This window comes from Mirounga leonina, unplaced genomic scaffold (genome assembly GCF_011800145.1).
Source record: "Mirounga leonina isolate KUSES-001 unplaced genomic scaffold, KU_Mleo_1.0 Mir_173, whole genome shotgun sequence".
NCBI classification, from domain to species: Eukaryota; Metazoa; Chordata; class Mammalia; order Carnivora; family Phocidae; genus Mirounga; species Mirounga leonina.
Window position 1 is genome coordinate 22,744,570 of NW_023270447.1, and position 12,799 is coordinate 22,757,368.

General features: G+C 38.3%; 2 protein-coding genes across 2 annotated transcripts in view; one reads left to right on the forward strand and one right to left on the reverse strand.

Annotated features, from left to right (window-relative positions):
* The window catches only part of ODF2L (outer dense fiber of sperm tails 2 like), a 282,358-nt gene that overhangs the window by 159,462 nt on the left and 110,097 nt on the right, over positions 1 to 12,799 (forward strand). Inside the window, exon 4 of the mRNA XM_035018119.1 lies at positions 661 to 784. The gene's annotated coding sequence lies outside the window, so the exon portion shown is untranslated. The remainder of the gene's footprint in view (positions 1 to 660; positions 785 to 12,799) is intronic.
* Positions 1 to 12,799, reverse strand: part of CLCA1 (chloride channel accessory 1) — a 30,497-nt gene that overhangs the window by 17,176 nt on the left and 522 nt on the right. Inside the window, exons 2-5 of the mRNA XM_035018126.1 lie at positions 8,034 to 8,174; positions 7,180 to 7,327; positions 4,703 to 4,808; positions 729 to 906 (exon numbers count right to left, since the gene is read on the reverse strand). Of these exons, the coding sequence (XP_034874017.1) occupies positions 729 to 906; positions 4,703 to 4,808; positions 7,180 to 7,327; positions 8,034 to 8,174 (573 nt within the window). The remainder of the gene's footprint in view (positions 1 to 728; positions 907 to 4,702; positions 4,809 to 7,179; positions 7,328 to 8,033; positions 8,175 to 12,799) is intronic.

A 12,799-nucleotide genomic window follows, 5' to 3' on the forward strand; every position in this document is an offset into this window, starting at 1 on the left:
TCACCCTCTATTCCAAAAGGAAAACATAATTTTATATAAGAGGTTGAAAGATGAGAGACTCCCCACAAAGTCTCTCCACTGACTTTAGTCAGTGATTAACTGATGCATTTAGGTTTAGTTTGTGCAGATTTGCCAAAATGTATATTTAGCACTAATAAGGATAATTTGTCAAGTTTATTTTATGACCCGTTGGTCATTAAAAAAACCCCAAAACATTAGAAAGTATTTTAAAACTACTTAAACCTATTAAAACTATGTACAGACTCCTTACAAGCTCCTTCACCAATGCTCTTAAAAATATAGAAAATTTCAGTTAACCAACCAAAAGCAAATATGCAGGCTGAAAAGATCTCTGTAAGTTAAATTTAAGGCTACTGATCATGTTCTTGTTAAGAAATAAAAAGAAGTGTCTGATCCTCTTGGGTATATTTCTTATTTAACTAAAAATTTTTGTGCTTGTCTGCCTTTAAGGATATTTGAAGTAATTCTAAGCACTGAAACTCCAAGCTTGTGGGAGGGAGATAATGGAGCTGCAAGAATGGACCTAAGGAAGGCAGAGGGGGAAGATATGAATTTATCCCTGATTTTGTACTCCCAGCTTGTCCCACAGAGAATCAACTGCTCACTGGTGATTTCCTAAAATTTGATCCTTTCTTGCAGCAATCAGGGATAAGAACCTCACTAAATTCATAAGTGCCAAGAAAGAAAAAGAAGAACAGGGTACTTACAGAACCAATACTTGGCGAAAACATTATGGAAGCCTTCTCAGTCTGGTATCTAGAAGGTAGGAACTCACACCCTTCTTTGTACAGCCCTGTTGCTGTGTCGATTCTGCATGGTCTGGTGGTACAGCTGCCTCCCTGACAGTGTTGTACTCCATATTTACCAGTAATACCTGTCGAACATCTGAGAATATATTAAGATTAGATGTTTAGGTGCTGTAATCATTTCAGAGGGTTAGACTCTGTGGTCAGGTTGTTCTGATGTCTACAACTTCCTCTTGTATTTCAATGAACAAATATATCACCTTAAATGACAAAATTATTAAATCCACATCAGTGTCATTTTTGTTTGCCCAAAAGTATTTGAAGGGTTCCCGAAACGGTATCCAAATTTGTTTCTTTTCTTTTTTTTTTTTAAAGATTTTATTTATTTATTTGAGACAGAGAGAATGAGAGACAGAGAGCATGAGAGGGAGGAGGGTCAGAGGGAGAAGCAGACTCCCTGCGGAGCAGGGAGCCCGATGTGGGACTCGATCCTGGGACTCCAGGATCATGACCTGAGCCGAAGGCAGTCGCTTAACCAACTGAGCCACCCAGGCGCCCCTCCAAATTTGTTTCTATGCAGCAGAAAAGCTAAGTCTGGCTTATGACTGTCATCAGAATTAATAAGGATCCAAGACCTTAGCCACCTCCTCATCTAGGACCCTCATTCCTAGAAAATCAGGAGCTCTCTTTTGTTTCCCTTAAAAGGCTTGCAGACATTCCCTGGTTTTCTTTTCCAGTTAGTTTATATCGTACAATTTTTACATAGTTCTTAAATGTTCATAGGTAATTTAGATTTTTCCTTATATGCTTATGAGTTTGTGTCTATTATAAATGGACTGCTTTTACCCAACATTTTATTTTTTGAGTATATAAACAATATATGAACACTATAGGAAATTTGTAAAATAGCAAGAGTATAAAGAAGAAAAGGAAAAAATCATGTCCCACCATCAGAAATAAGCTACTGTTAACATGTTGAAGTATTTTCTTCTCTATGTATCAGCATAACATTGCACATATAACTTTGCTTCCTGATTTTAAAAAACTTGGTGTATTAGCATATTTAAGATTTTAATATATTATTATAATTCATAATATTTTTTTAAATGTGATTTTAATAGCTGTATGTTTTGATACTATAATATAAATCTAGTCTAAATTATTTATTTGCTTTCTCCCCAATTTGTCAGTACTAAAAGTAATACTTCAATGAATAAATAAAAATTCACATAAAGTTTTGACAGTTTCCAAGTTTGCTGCAGAATTGATTCCCAGAGTAAAAGTTTGAACATTTTAAAGTCTGTTGATACACTAAAAAAATGGATTTTTAAAAAGATTTTATTATGTATATATGTATGTATGTATGTATTTATTTATTTGACAGAAAGAGAGAGGGAGAGCACAAGCAGGGGGAGCAGAAGGTAGAGGGAGAGGGAGAAGCAGGCTCCCCACTGAGCAGAGAGCCTGACTCCGGACTTGATCTCGGGACCCTGGGGTCATGACCTGACCTGAAGGCAGATGCTTAACCAACTGAGCCATCCAGGCACCCCTTAAAATGGATTTTTAAACATGAAATTACTGGATCAAAGAATAAGAAAAATTTCACAGATTTGATATGTGTCATCAAATTGCTTTCCAGGAAATTCATGCCTCTAACAGCCAATTCATGCCTCTAACAGCCAATTCATGCCTCTAACAGCCATCTATGGGAGTGCTCATCCCACTGAGATTCTCCTCTTTGTCAAATTTGTGCCTCTTTGATTACTAGTAAGTCTGAACATTTATTATATGTTTATCAGCCATTTTTATTTCTTTGGTGAATTATTTATTCTTCTCCAGTGTCCATTTTTCTGTTAGAGTGTTCCTGTACTCCTTATGGTTTTTGAAAGTTCATTACGAGTTACAATACTCAGCTCTTAAAAGCCTGGTTTCTTAATTTTTCTAATACTTTGTTCTGTTTTTACCTTTTTATTTAGTTTGTTTGATTTGTTTACAACAACAATTTTAATTCTTAGGTTGCCAAATTTGTTATTCTTTTAGTTATGTCTTTTTCCAACTCTTGAATGTATAGAAAGACCTTCACCACAAAAGAGTTAATATTCTTCTAGTTTTTCCTATTCTATATATAATGAGTCTATCCAATTGAAGGAGAGTCTATTAATTTTTTCCCCACACATTTAAAAATTGTCCTGATATCTTAAGAAATTCTGCCTTTCCTCATAGCTTTGTAATTCTAGCTGTATTAAATAATAAATTATTATATATGTGTCTGTCAGTCCACATTGTTTTAATTAATGTAGTGTTAGTGTATATTTAAAATTCAATAAGTAGAATTTCCCTTTATTATTACTATTATTCTTTTTAAAAATCTTGTTAGCATTTTAAATAGTTTCATAAAACCTGTATATTAATGTGGGTTGAATTTACATCTTCCATGAATTGAAGGTCTCCCAATTTATCTTGATATTCCTTTAAACCCTTTTAGAAGGATTCTATTGTTTTCTTCATGTTGATTTTCACATTGCTTAGAGTTTCCCCTACTTTAAAATTTTTTAAATTTAATTTTATTTATTTATCTTAATTACCTGGTGCTTATCATGACAAATGCACTTCTTAATCCCCATCACCTATTTCACCCATTCCCCCACCCACACCTCCTCTGGTAACCATCAATTTATTTAGTTAGTTAAGAGTCTCTTTCTTGGTTTGTCTCTCTATCACTCTTTTTTTCTCCTTTGCTCATTTGTTTTGTTTTTTAAATTCTACATATGAATGAAATCATATAGCATTTGTCTTTCTCTGTCTTATTTCACTTAGCATTATACTCCATTCATGTGGTTGCAAATGACAAGATTTCCTTTTTTATGGCTGAATAGTAGGATTCCATTATATGTATATGTGTGTGTGTGTGTGTGTATATTCCATTTTATATATATTATATTAACATTATATTATATATGATGGAATATATGATTCCATTCCATATAACAAAGTTTGAATGGAATATGAATATATTATATGTATAATGGAATATATAATATATATACCACATTTTCTTTACCATTCATCTAAAAAGTCAACCAGGTGCCCCCCCTGTCAGGTTTTAGTATCTGAGTTATGCTAGCTCTTTAAAGTAAATTAGGAAGTTCCCTGTCTTTCCTGTTTGTGCTAAAGAAGTTTATATTCACTGAAATTGAGCTCACTCATAAAATGATGGCAGCCAAGAGTACTTTACAAGTATTCAGTTTGCTTTCTATTGACACCACAGAAAGTTTAATTTAAATTGGGATGGAGACACCCAGGTGACTCAGTCAGTTAAGCGTCTGCCTTCCGCTCAGGTCATGACCCTGGAGTCCTGGGATTGAGTCCTGCATCGGGCTCCCTGCTCAGTGGAGAGTCTGCTTCTCCCTCTGCCTCTGCCCCTCCCCCCTGCTCATGCTCTCACTCTCTCTCTCTCTTGAATGAAAAAAAAATTTTTTTTAACTGGGATAAATTCTGTTTTGTTTTAATATTTGGATTGTCATTCTTTTAAGTTCTACAGTCCCTCCCAGGCCCATTCATACTGATGAAGTCCACATAGATATCATTCTGCCCTGAAGTCACTGAAGAATCACATTAGATTTGTTTATGTCCCTGATTCTGATGCAGGAAGATGGAGACACTCAACGTAGCACCTGCAGATTTCTTATAGTTGCACACGTACACACACAAACACACGAAGAGGCAAATGATTTGTAGCTGCAGAGTAGAGAATTCAACTAATTGAAGCACTTATAAAGTGAACAAAAGTATTTTGGGAAGCTGAAAAAGAAGGCACTAAGAATGAGAGATCAAAAATAAGATGAAATAACTGATATTTTTAAAATCATCAATTCCTGAAAAAATTTGTTGCAATTTAAAATAGTTTGGGAAAAGTTAAATCAAAGTATACATACCTTACTGCCTCTCTTCTTCCATTGAATAAATAGAATTTCTCATTATTACTGTACTCATCATATACCCCCCATCGTAGATGAGCCCATTCATGGACAAAGACCCTTTCTGTAAGAAAATATTTTAAACACCCAATTACAGTAAGAATGGCAAAATTATTTTCTCACACTGGGAGAAAGTATTTTTCCGAACATCATTATGCTTTGCTGTGTTAATTTTTTTTCAACTAAAGGTTTGATTTCCTTAGAAAAAATTAAATAACGACTGCACATTTCTTTAAAATGTAACTACTTATTTTGGCTCATCAGATGTTAATTAGATGCTAGTAAATGCCAGGCAGTTACTCATACAAAGATGAAACAACTGGCTTGTCCTTACACAGCTCATGGTCTAGCAGATGACACAGATGACCAGATAACTAAATCCCAAGTGGTATAAGTGTCATGATGGAAGTCAGTGCAGGCTGCTGTGGGAGCCAGAGGCATTCACAACCTGGGCAGCATCCCCAAAACGTCCTTCTCCCTCATGGCTCATATCTGGTTAACTCTCAAGGCCTGCCTACTACACCACAGCCTTTTTGCTTTGACCTAGTCTCATCTTTCCAGTCTTACTGCTCCTAATCCTGAATCACTGCAATAGCCACTCCCTGGCCTCCATATTGCTAGTCTTCAGTGGCACCACTGTGGTGCTCAGGTTAAATCCAATTTCTCAACATGGCATACAAGGTTCCTGATGATCCAGACCCTGCTCCTCTCTGTAGCCATATTTCTTGCTGTTCTTAAGCCACTTCCAAAACTCCAAATCACAGTGAATCCCTAAACTCCTTTTACTTTCTAGAGTCACACCATGCTCTTGCTCATCTCTGGTTCTTTTCATGTATTTTTCCTCTGGCTCAGAATACTCTCTCCCTCTCTCTGTCTGGATAAGTCCGACTTTTCTTTCAAAATCAGGCTTATAGCCACCTAGAAGCCTCTGACATCCTCAAACTAGTCCAAATACCCCTCCTGTGCACTTTCATTATATTCCATTATTGAACTTATCATGTTATATTTTCATTGCTGCTTACATGCTAGTCTCTTGCACTAGACACTTGTCTCCATAAGAACAGACACCATGACTTCTTCATTGTCTTGCCTTGGCAACAGTGCCTAGAACTTAATAGTTACTCAGTGAGTATTTATTAAATTTGCATGAACCTTAGTGACTTATATTCAGCTCAGTTTTTCTGGAATGTAAATTCCTAGATAGGCTGAATTTGGAAGGTTAAATGAGAGGGTACATGCTCAGAAAGACCTAGTATATCACATTGAAGATTTAGACTATTCTATCAGTGCTGGGGAATAGCTGATGCCCTCTTAAGGGGAAGAGTAGGTTGTTGGGGAGCAGGCATGGAGTCACAATACAGAAAGGAAAGATTATAAAGGAATGACATTTTATGTGGTGACCATGATGGCTAAGGTGGACTCAGGAGTAGAAGGGGGCAGTTAGGTAAATCAGTTCAACACATATTGAGCCATATGTTGGAAATTTTCTATTTGTTATGGAATTGAGATGGAGTGTTGTAAAAGAACAACCAAGAGGTATATTTGTTTGACACCTCTTTCTGATAAGGTCTGTCAGTGTTCTAGTGTATTTGGGGGTGGGGTATGGAGGTGCTAGCACTCTTTTGTTTGTTTTCTCTGCCTTGCCCATTTAAATGAAGAAAATCAAACTGGTTCTAATCTTTTCAAGATAGTGAAGAAACCTAGTGCTAGTTATTAGTTAACCTAATTATCTAAAGCTAATCATATTTGATTATACTTGGAAAGCACATATTATGTTTACTCCATGGCTTGTTTCTTTTAATATTTTCTTCAAAGTTTGCTCTAAATAGCTCATATGGGAATGATAGTTTATTTTGTGAAGGAAAATTGGACTTTTTCTTTAGTCACGGGTTTTTGAGAGCTGAAATCCAAGATATTCTGTCTGGTACTCAAAGTGGGGTGCATGGCCTCACAGTATCAGCATCATCTGGGAGCTTATTAAAAATGCACGTTCTTGAGTCCCATCCCACACCTACTCAACAGCATCTGCAGTTTAACAATCCATTTAGCACTGTGCATCTCTGTCATCTGGTGGCTACTACCTGAATTGCAGGCAGGAGGTTTAATTTGTTTAGATGTTTCCCACCCCCACCACAGATCCATAGAAACCTAATAATACATATTAAACTATCTTACAGTTATTATATCATACTAATATTACCCGATAACAATCTCTAAAAATTAAAAATACTGCATTTACACATGTATCCTAAATATGAAGAAATTAAATTTTAACTGAAAAATGCACTATTCTGATTCCCTATTTTAAGTGAAAGTTACAATAGTTTGTTTTGCTTATATATGCTTACTCAGATCATGTTGACTGCTGATCTACTTTGAACATAAAATTATTAAATTCTGAGAAATATAGCAGAATATTTTATCTCTACCCCTACCTTGTGATCCATATATATTTGACTTTTTTCCTGCTAGGAAGTCAGGAGTGAAATGAATCCTTTCGCCCTTTTCTCCACAGTTTCCCATCTGCTCCGTGTATGGTTCATCATTACCTGCAGGATTTGGTTCAGCAACTAGAACATCAGCCTTAAATTTAATAAAAAGTCATTATTACAAAATATTGGTGTAGGAAAGACATTAGGTTTCGAAGCCAATGGTCAAGAAAGAATTCTTGAGACATCTTTGGTTCAAAAAGGCAGTTTAATTAAAGCACTGGGACAGGACCCATGGGCAGAAAGAGGGGGTTAGGGGTAGTATAAGCCTCCCCAGTATTTTGGAAACAAGGTTTCCAGGATCCTGAGGGGGCTAGCTATTGTTAGGAAAGGTCATTTATTACTGTTTAGTAAAAACTCAATCATGAGACCCTTCAGATGTATATTGGTAGGTCATATGCTTGGGGGATGATTGCCTACATGTATCTTGGGGGGTAGAGATAAAGGAAGTTTCCAAAGGAATTTTTATATGTTAAAGTAGACTTAGGGGGTCCTGGAAGTTGGGCTAAGGTTGCCTTTTGCCCTTAGCAAAGTATCAACATGGAGGCAGTTGATCCCCTAGAGGAATGTCATTCTGCCTGCTTTAAGGACTTATCAATGGGCTGTAGGTAGAAAGGAAACTTAGTAATTGTAATTTTTCATCTGCCTTTGTTTCCCACATCAACATCAGCAAATAAATTGACCTTATTCACATAGGAGGATTTTGAAACAACTTCATTTGATTCTAGAATATTTTGATGAAAAAAAATCTGAATCAGAGAAGGAGATTGAATTTGAACAAAAGAACTTGATATTCTCACATTTTTGTAGGTCTCGAGTTTTGGTCTCACATACTCAGGTTTTGTCTTCCATTTTTCAGGAATCAAAATGGCAACATTCTTGAAGTAGAATCTTTTTTCTGTAGCTTCAAACAGATATGGAGATGCCTGGGTCACCATGTCCTGGGAAAAAAGAAAACATATATAACCAGCACAATTATGACAGAAAATAGGCAAAGTTGCCAATCATTCAAATTTACACCTGTATTTCACATTTCCAAAGACTAGTTATTTATTAAGATGGGAAGGGGAAATGTTGAATTACCTTTTATTAATAATAATAGTTAACTTTTTCTGAGCACTTACCACATGCTGTGTGTCACAGAGTAATGGTTGACAATGCAGACCCCAAAGGCAGACACTAATTCTGGATCCACCACTTACATTAGGACATCAGGCAATTTCCTCAAGCTCTTCTGAACCTCAGTTTTTCCATGTATAGAGTGGAAAATATTCTAGTGACTAGCTCATAAAGTTGTTGTGAGGATTAAGGGAAGTCAAGAAAGCACTTCGGACCATGTTTACTTAGCACAAGTGCTTATGAAATGTTAGCTATTGGCGTGTCTGGGTGCTTAGTTGGTTAAGCAGCTGCCTTCGGCTCAGGTCATGATCCCAGGGTCCTGGGATCAAGCCCTGCATTGGGCTTCCTGCTCGGCAGGGAGTTTGCTTCTCCCTCTCCCTCTGCCTGCCGCTCCCCCCTGCTTGTGCTCTCTCTTTCTCTGTCAAATAAATAAATAAAATCTTAAAAAAAAAAAGTTAGCTATTGGTTTCATTTCATTTGCTCTTTTGAGGATCAATAAACCTTTAAGGGGGAAACTGACAATTAGAGAGTATAGGTCTCAAAGTCACGCACTAAGTAGTACTGGGAGAGAAACTCAAAATGAGTATGACTTCAGCCCTGCTGACATCACTATAATAATTTTGGGGTTAACTAAATGTTATGAGAGCATTTATTATTAGTATAGTACCAAGTGTTCAATATAAGGAAGTGGCATAATTAATTTATCTTCAAGTTACACCTAACTTTATTTCTCTAAAATGAAAGAGCCTTGGTGTTAAATTATAAATGCCTCTGCAGATTCCCTGAGCTGCTTCCTGACAAGACAGTACAGAGGGTATTATAAGAGGTTTATTATACAAAGGGGCATTGGGTCTACTAGGACCAAAACCACTGAAAAGCACCAAAGCAAGTATAGATAAAAGAGAAAAGAGGGCTGAAGACTGAACCCTGAGGCCCCCAGCATTTAGAGGTGTGGTGAGGAGGAGCCAGCAAACGAGACTCAGGGAGCGGCAGGTGCACGGGGAGGAAATCAGAAGGCACTGGGGTGAGAATGTTTCAGGAAGGAGAGAGTGCTTGTCGGTGTCTAATACTACTGAGCAATCAAGTATGGTGAGGACTAAGAACTAAGCAATGGATTTAGCAACCTGAATGATCCATTTTAGTGGAATAGAGATGATAGCTCCAAATGAGTGAGTCCAAAAGAATAGATGAGGAAGCAGAGGTGGTGAATACAGACAACAGGTCAAGAAGTTTTTCTATAAATTAAAGAGGAATGGAGAAATGAACAAGTAGCTGAAGGAGGACTTCAGGGCAAGGGTTTTTGTTTTTCTTTGTTTTTTTGTTTTTTTGGGTTTTTGTTTTTTTTAGAGATTTTACTTATTCATTTGACAAAGAGAGCGAGAGCGAGAGCAGGAACACAAGCAGGGGGAGTGGGAGAGGGAGAAGCAGGCTTCCTGTGGAGCCGGGAACCCCATGTGGGGCTCGATTCTAGGACCCTGGGATCATGACCTGAGCGGAAGGCAGACACTTAACAACTGAGCCACCCAGGCGCCCCCAGGGCAAGGGGGTTTTGTTTTGTTTATTTGTTTTTTAAAAATGGAAACTATTATAACATATGTATACGCTAATGGAAAAAAACCAGATAATGTAAGAGAAAAAGGGATTGTTGCAGGAGCAAAGTTCTTGCTGGAGCGGAGTTCTTGCTGGAGTGGACCAGAGTGACTAGATAGACTCCAGTGCCTGATGGGGCTGGCCTGAGGGGCAAAAACAGTTCATCATTACATGGGGAAGCAGTAGTCATGCATCGATGCAGGAGTGACTCCTGCTCTGCCACTTCCTAACGGGATAAACTTGGGGAATTTATTTTATCTCTAAGAGCCTCGGTTTCCCCTCCTTTCAGATAGAGATAATAATAATGGCTGCCTGGATATTTTTTAAGAAGTTCTTGTAATGGTTTGCATAACCATTACAATAAAACACTGAGTCGAGATCACAAAAAAGTTGAAAAGTCGGTATAAACCTTCTGACATTAAAGTATTGTATCACCATTTGACTTGTGAAATGTGAATTTTCAGTCTCCCCCCCGGAAGAATAAGCAGCATGAAATGCTCTTGTCTTCCATGTTTTTTTTTTTTTTAGAGATTTTATTTATTTATTTGAGAGAGAGAATGAGATAGAGAGCATGAGAGGGGGGAGGGTCAGAGAGAGAGGCAGACTCCCTGCTGAGCAGGGAGCCCGTCGTGGGACTCGATCCCGGGACTCCAGGATCATGACCTGAGCCGAAGGCAGTCGCTTAACCAACTGAGCCACCCAGGCACCCCTTCCATGTTTTAATAGAACCATTAATTAGGGAGCTTTACTTCAGCATCTGTTCTAGGTTTTGAGAAGATGACCTCATATCCAAATACACATTTAAAGTATTGAGGTTTGGAGAAAGTTGAGGATAACAGTTTATAGGATGGGCTGGTTATTCCTTAAGGACAAGGATAGCATATTGTTCATCACTGGATTCCTGGTGCCAACATAATGTAAATGCTCTGTAAATATTTGTTGGATGAATGAACAAATGAATGAATGAATGAAGTGGTTATGATGAGCTGTAAATTGCGCAGGAGTGCTAAGTCAGGAGGTACCTGGGCTCCCATGCATTGAGGAGACCCCAAACTACTACAACTGTGTAGTGTGTGTGTGTGTGTGTGTGTGTGTGTGTGTGTGTGTGTGTGTGTGAGAGACAGAGAGAGAGAGAGAAGACACACAGAGTGAGTTTCTCCCTGACTCTCATTCCCTCATCTTATGAATGTGCTCCTGTTGCTTCCCTGATACTGGGTAGAGTGTAGGTGCAGTGGATAGAACTGCTGCAGCGCCATCTGCCGGTCTTGTAGATGGAAAAATGTTGGGGACGGCTAGCTGAAGCTGGTATTTAAGAGCTGACTTAGAGGCTTCTGTCCCCACAAAGGCAGGAGGGAGAAAATCCCCTCAGAAAGCAGAGCGAGGGATGGCCAGGAACGGCAGCAAAGCCCACAGTGACCTCCCTCAACTCTGTAGATCTGGAACATCAAATAGGGAGGAAACCACTTTTATTAACTACTCAGGGACACTGAGCACACTTACTGCCCTTACAACTGTTCCTTTTGTAGAGAAGATGTGGAAACCAACTTATCTTATAGCGAACACATTTAGGACTCCTACCAGAAAGTTGATTTAATAATTGTAGTGAGAAGTACATTTTTTTCAGGAGGAAAACCCCCCAAAGATATTAGGTGAAAGCACTTTGAAAGCTCTAAAGCACCATATAAATACAAATGACCTTTGTCATTCAAAATAAGGCATCTGTGTCCTCCTTCTGGCAATTCCTGAGCCCTAGTGACTGTCCAGCCACAGACAGAAACATCGCTGGCCACATTTTTCTTCCACACTTTGTTGCTCCAAGTGGCTACTTCATTTTTGCTCATGCTATTTTTAAATTTAGAGGTAATCAAAAACATACCCAAGGTTTCTGATATTGAGAGATTTCAAAGGGTGTGAATTTCTCTTTCACCAATTAGTGGTAAATCTGATAGTCTTCCAGTTCAACAGGTAAGCTCCCAGCAACCCCATCAACTGCTCCACTTCTCCAACCCTAAACTGCTATTGGTGATAGAGATGGTTCTCTCTCCAAACTCCATCTTTCTAGCCTTGCTTCTGCTGAGAGCAAAGAACGTTTGGGGGCGAACTTTGGAGCCCTTGCACTACTAACTTCTGAGCTCACATTCAGGAACTTTGCCTAGAAAAAAGCTTCAGTCCCTTTGGCTTGGTTAAGAGGGAGGAACTCTTTCTCGATCTAGATCGATTAAAAGTGGGACTGGTGATTGATGACTGTGCCTACCATTTATTGAGCTCTTACTATGTACCAGGCACTATGCATACGTTTTTGAAGTTTTTTTTCCTGATTTTTGAGATAATTTTAGGCTTATAGAAGACATGCCAAAATTGTACAGAGTTCCCATATACCTTTCACTCCGCTTCCCTTATATTCACGCATTGTTACATTGAATCCTCACAAAGTCCTATGAGGAAGGTACTCATTATTATTCCCATTTGACAGACTAATACTTCTGCTCATTATACAATAGTGCCTCTGGATGTGCTACAGCCTTTTTATAAGGCATTTCCTTCTGATTCTTAGCTGTTTTCTGTTGCACACGACCTCTCTAATCCCTCCACTTTACAGCAGTTAGATGCCTCTGCCAGAACAGAAAGAGTCTTTTTCCCTAGTTTTTCCTTCCCCCATAGGAGAAGTAACGAGTGAGGTGAGACTGCCCAGCAGCCCTGAGAGGGTTCCTGGCATCGGGGCTGGTAAAATGCAGTTTCCTCTCATTGGAAGGGTGGGGATTGTTCTAAAATCAGAGATTTGCCTCCTGGGCTCCTGTATTAGGATAACAGACAAGGGGGGTTACAATTAGGACCATAAAAGGAGAATCTGATATAA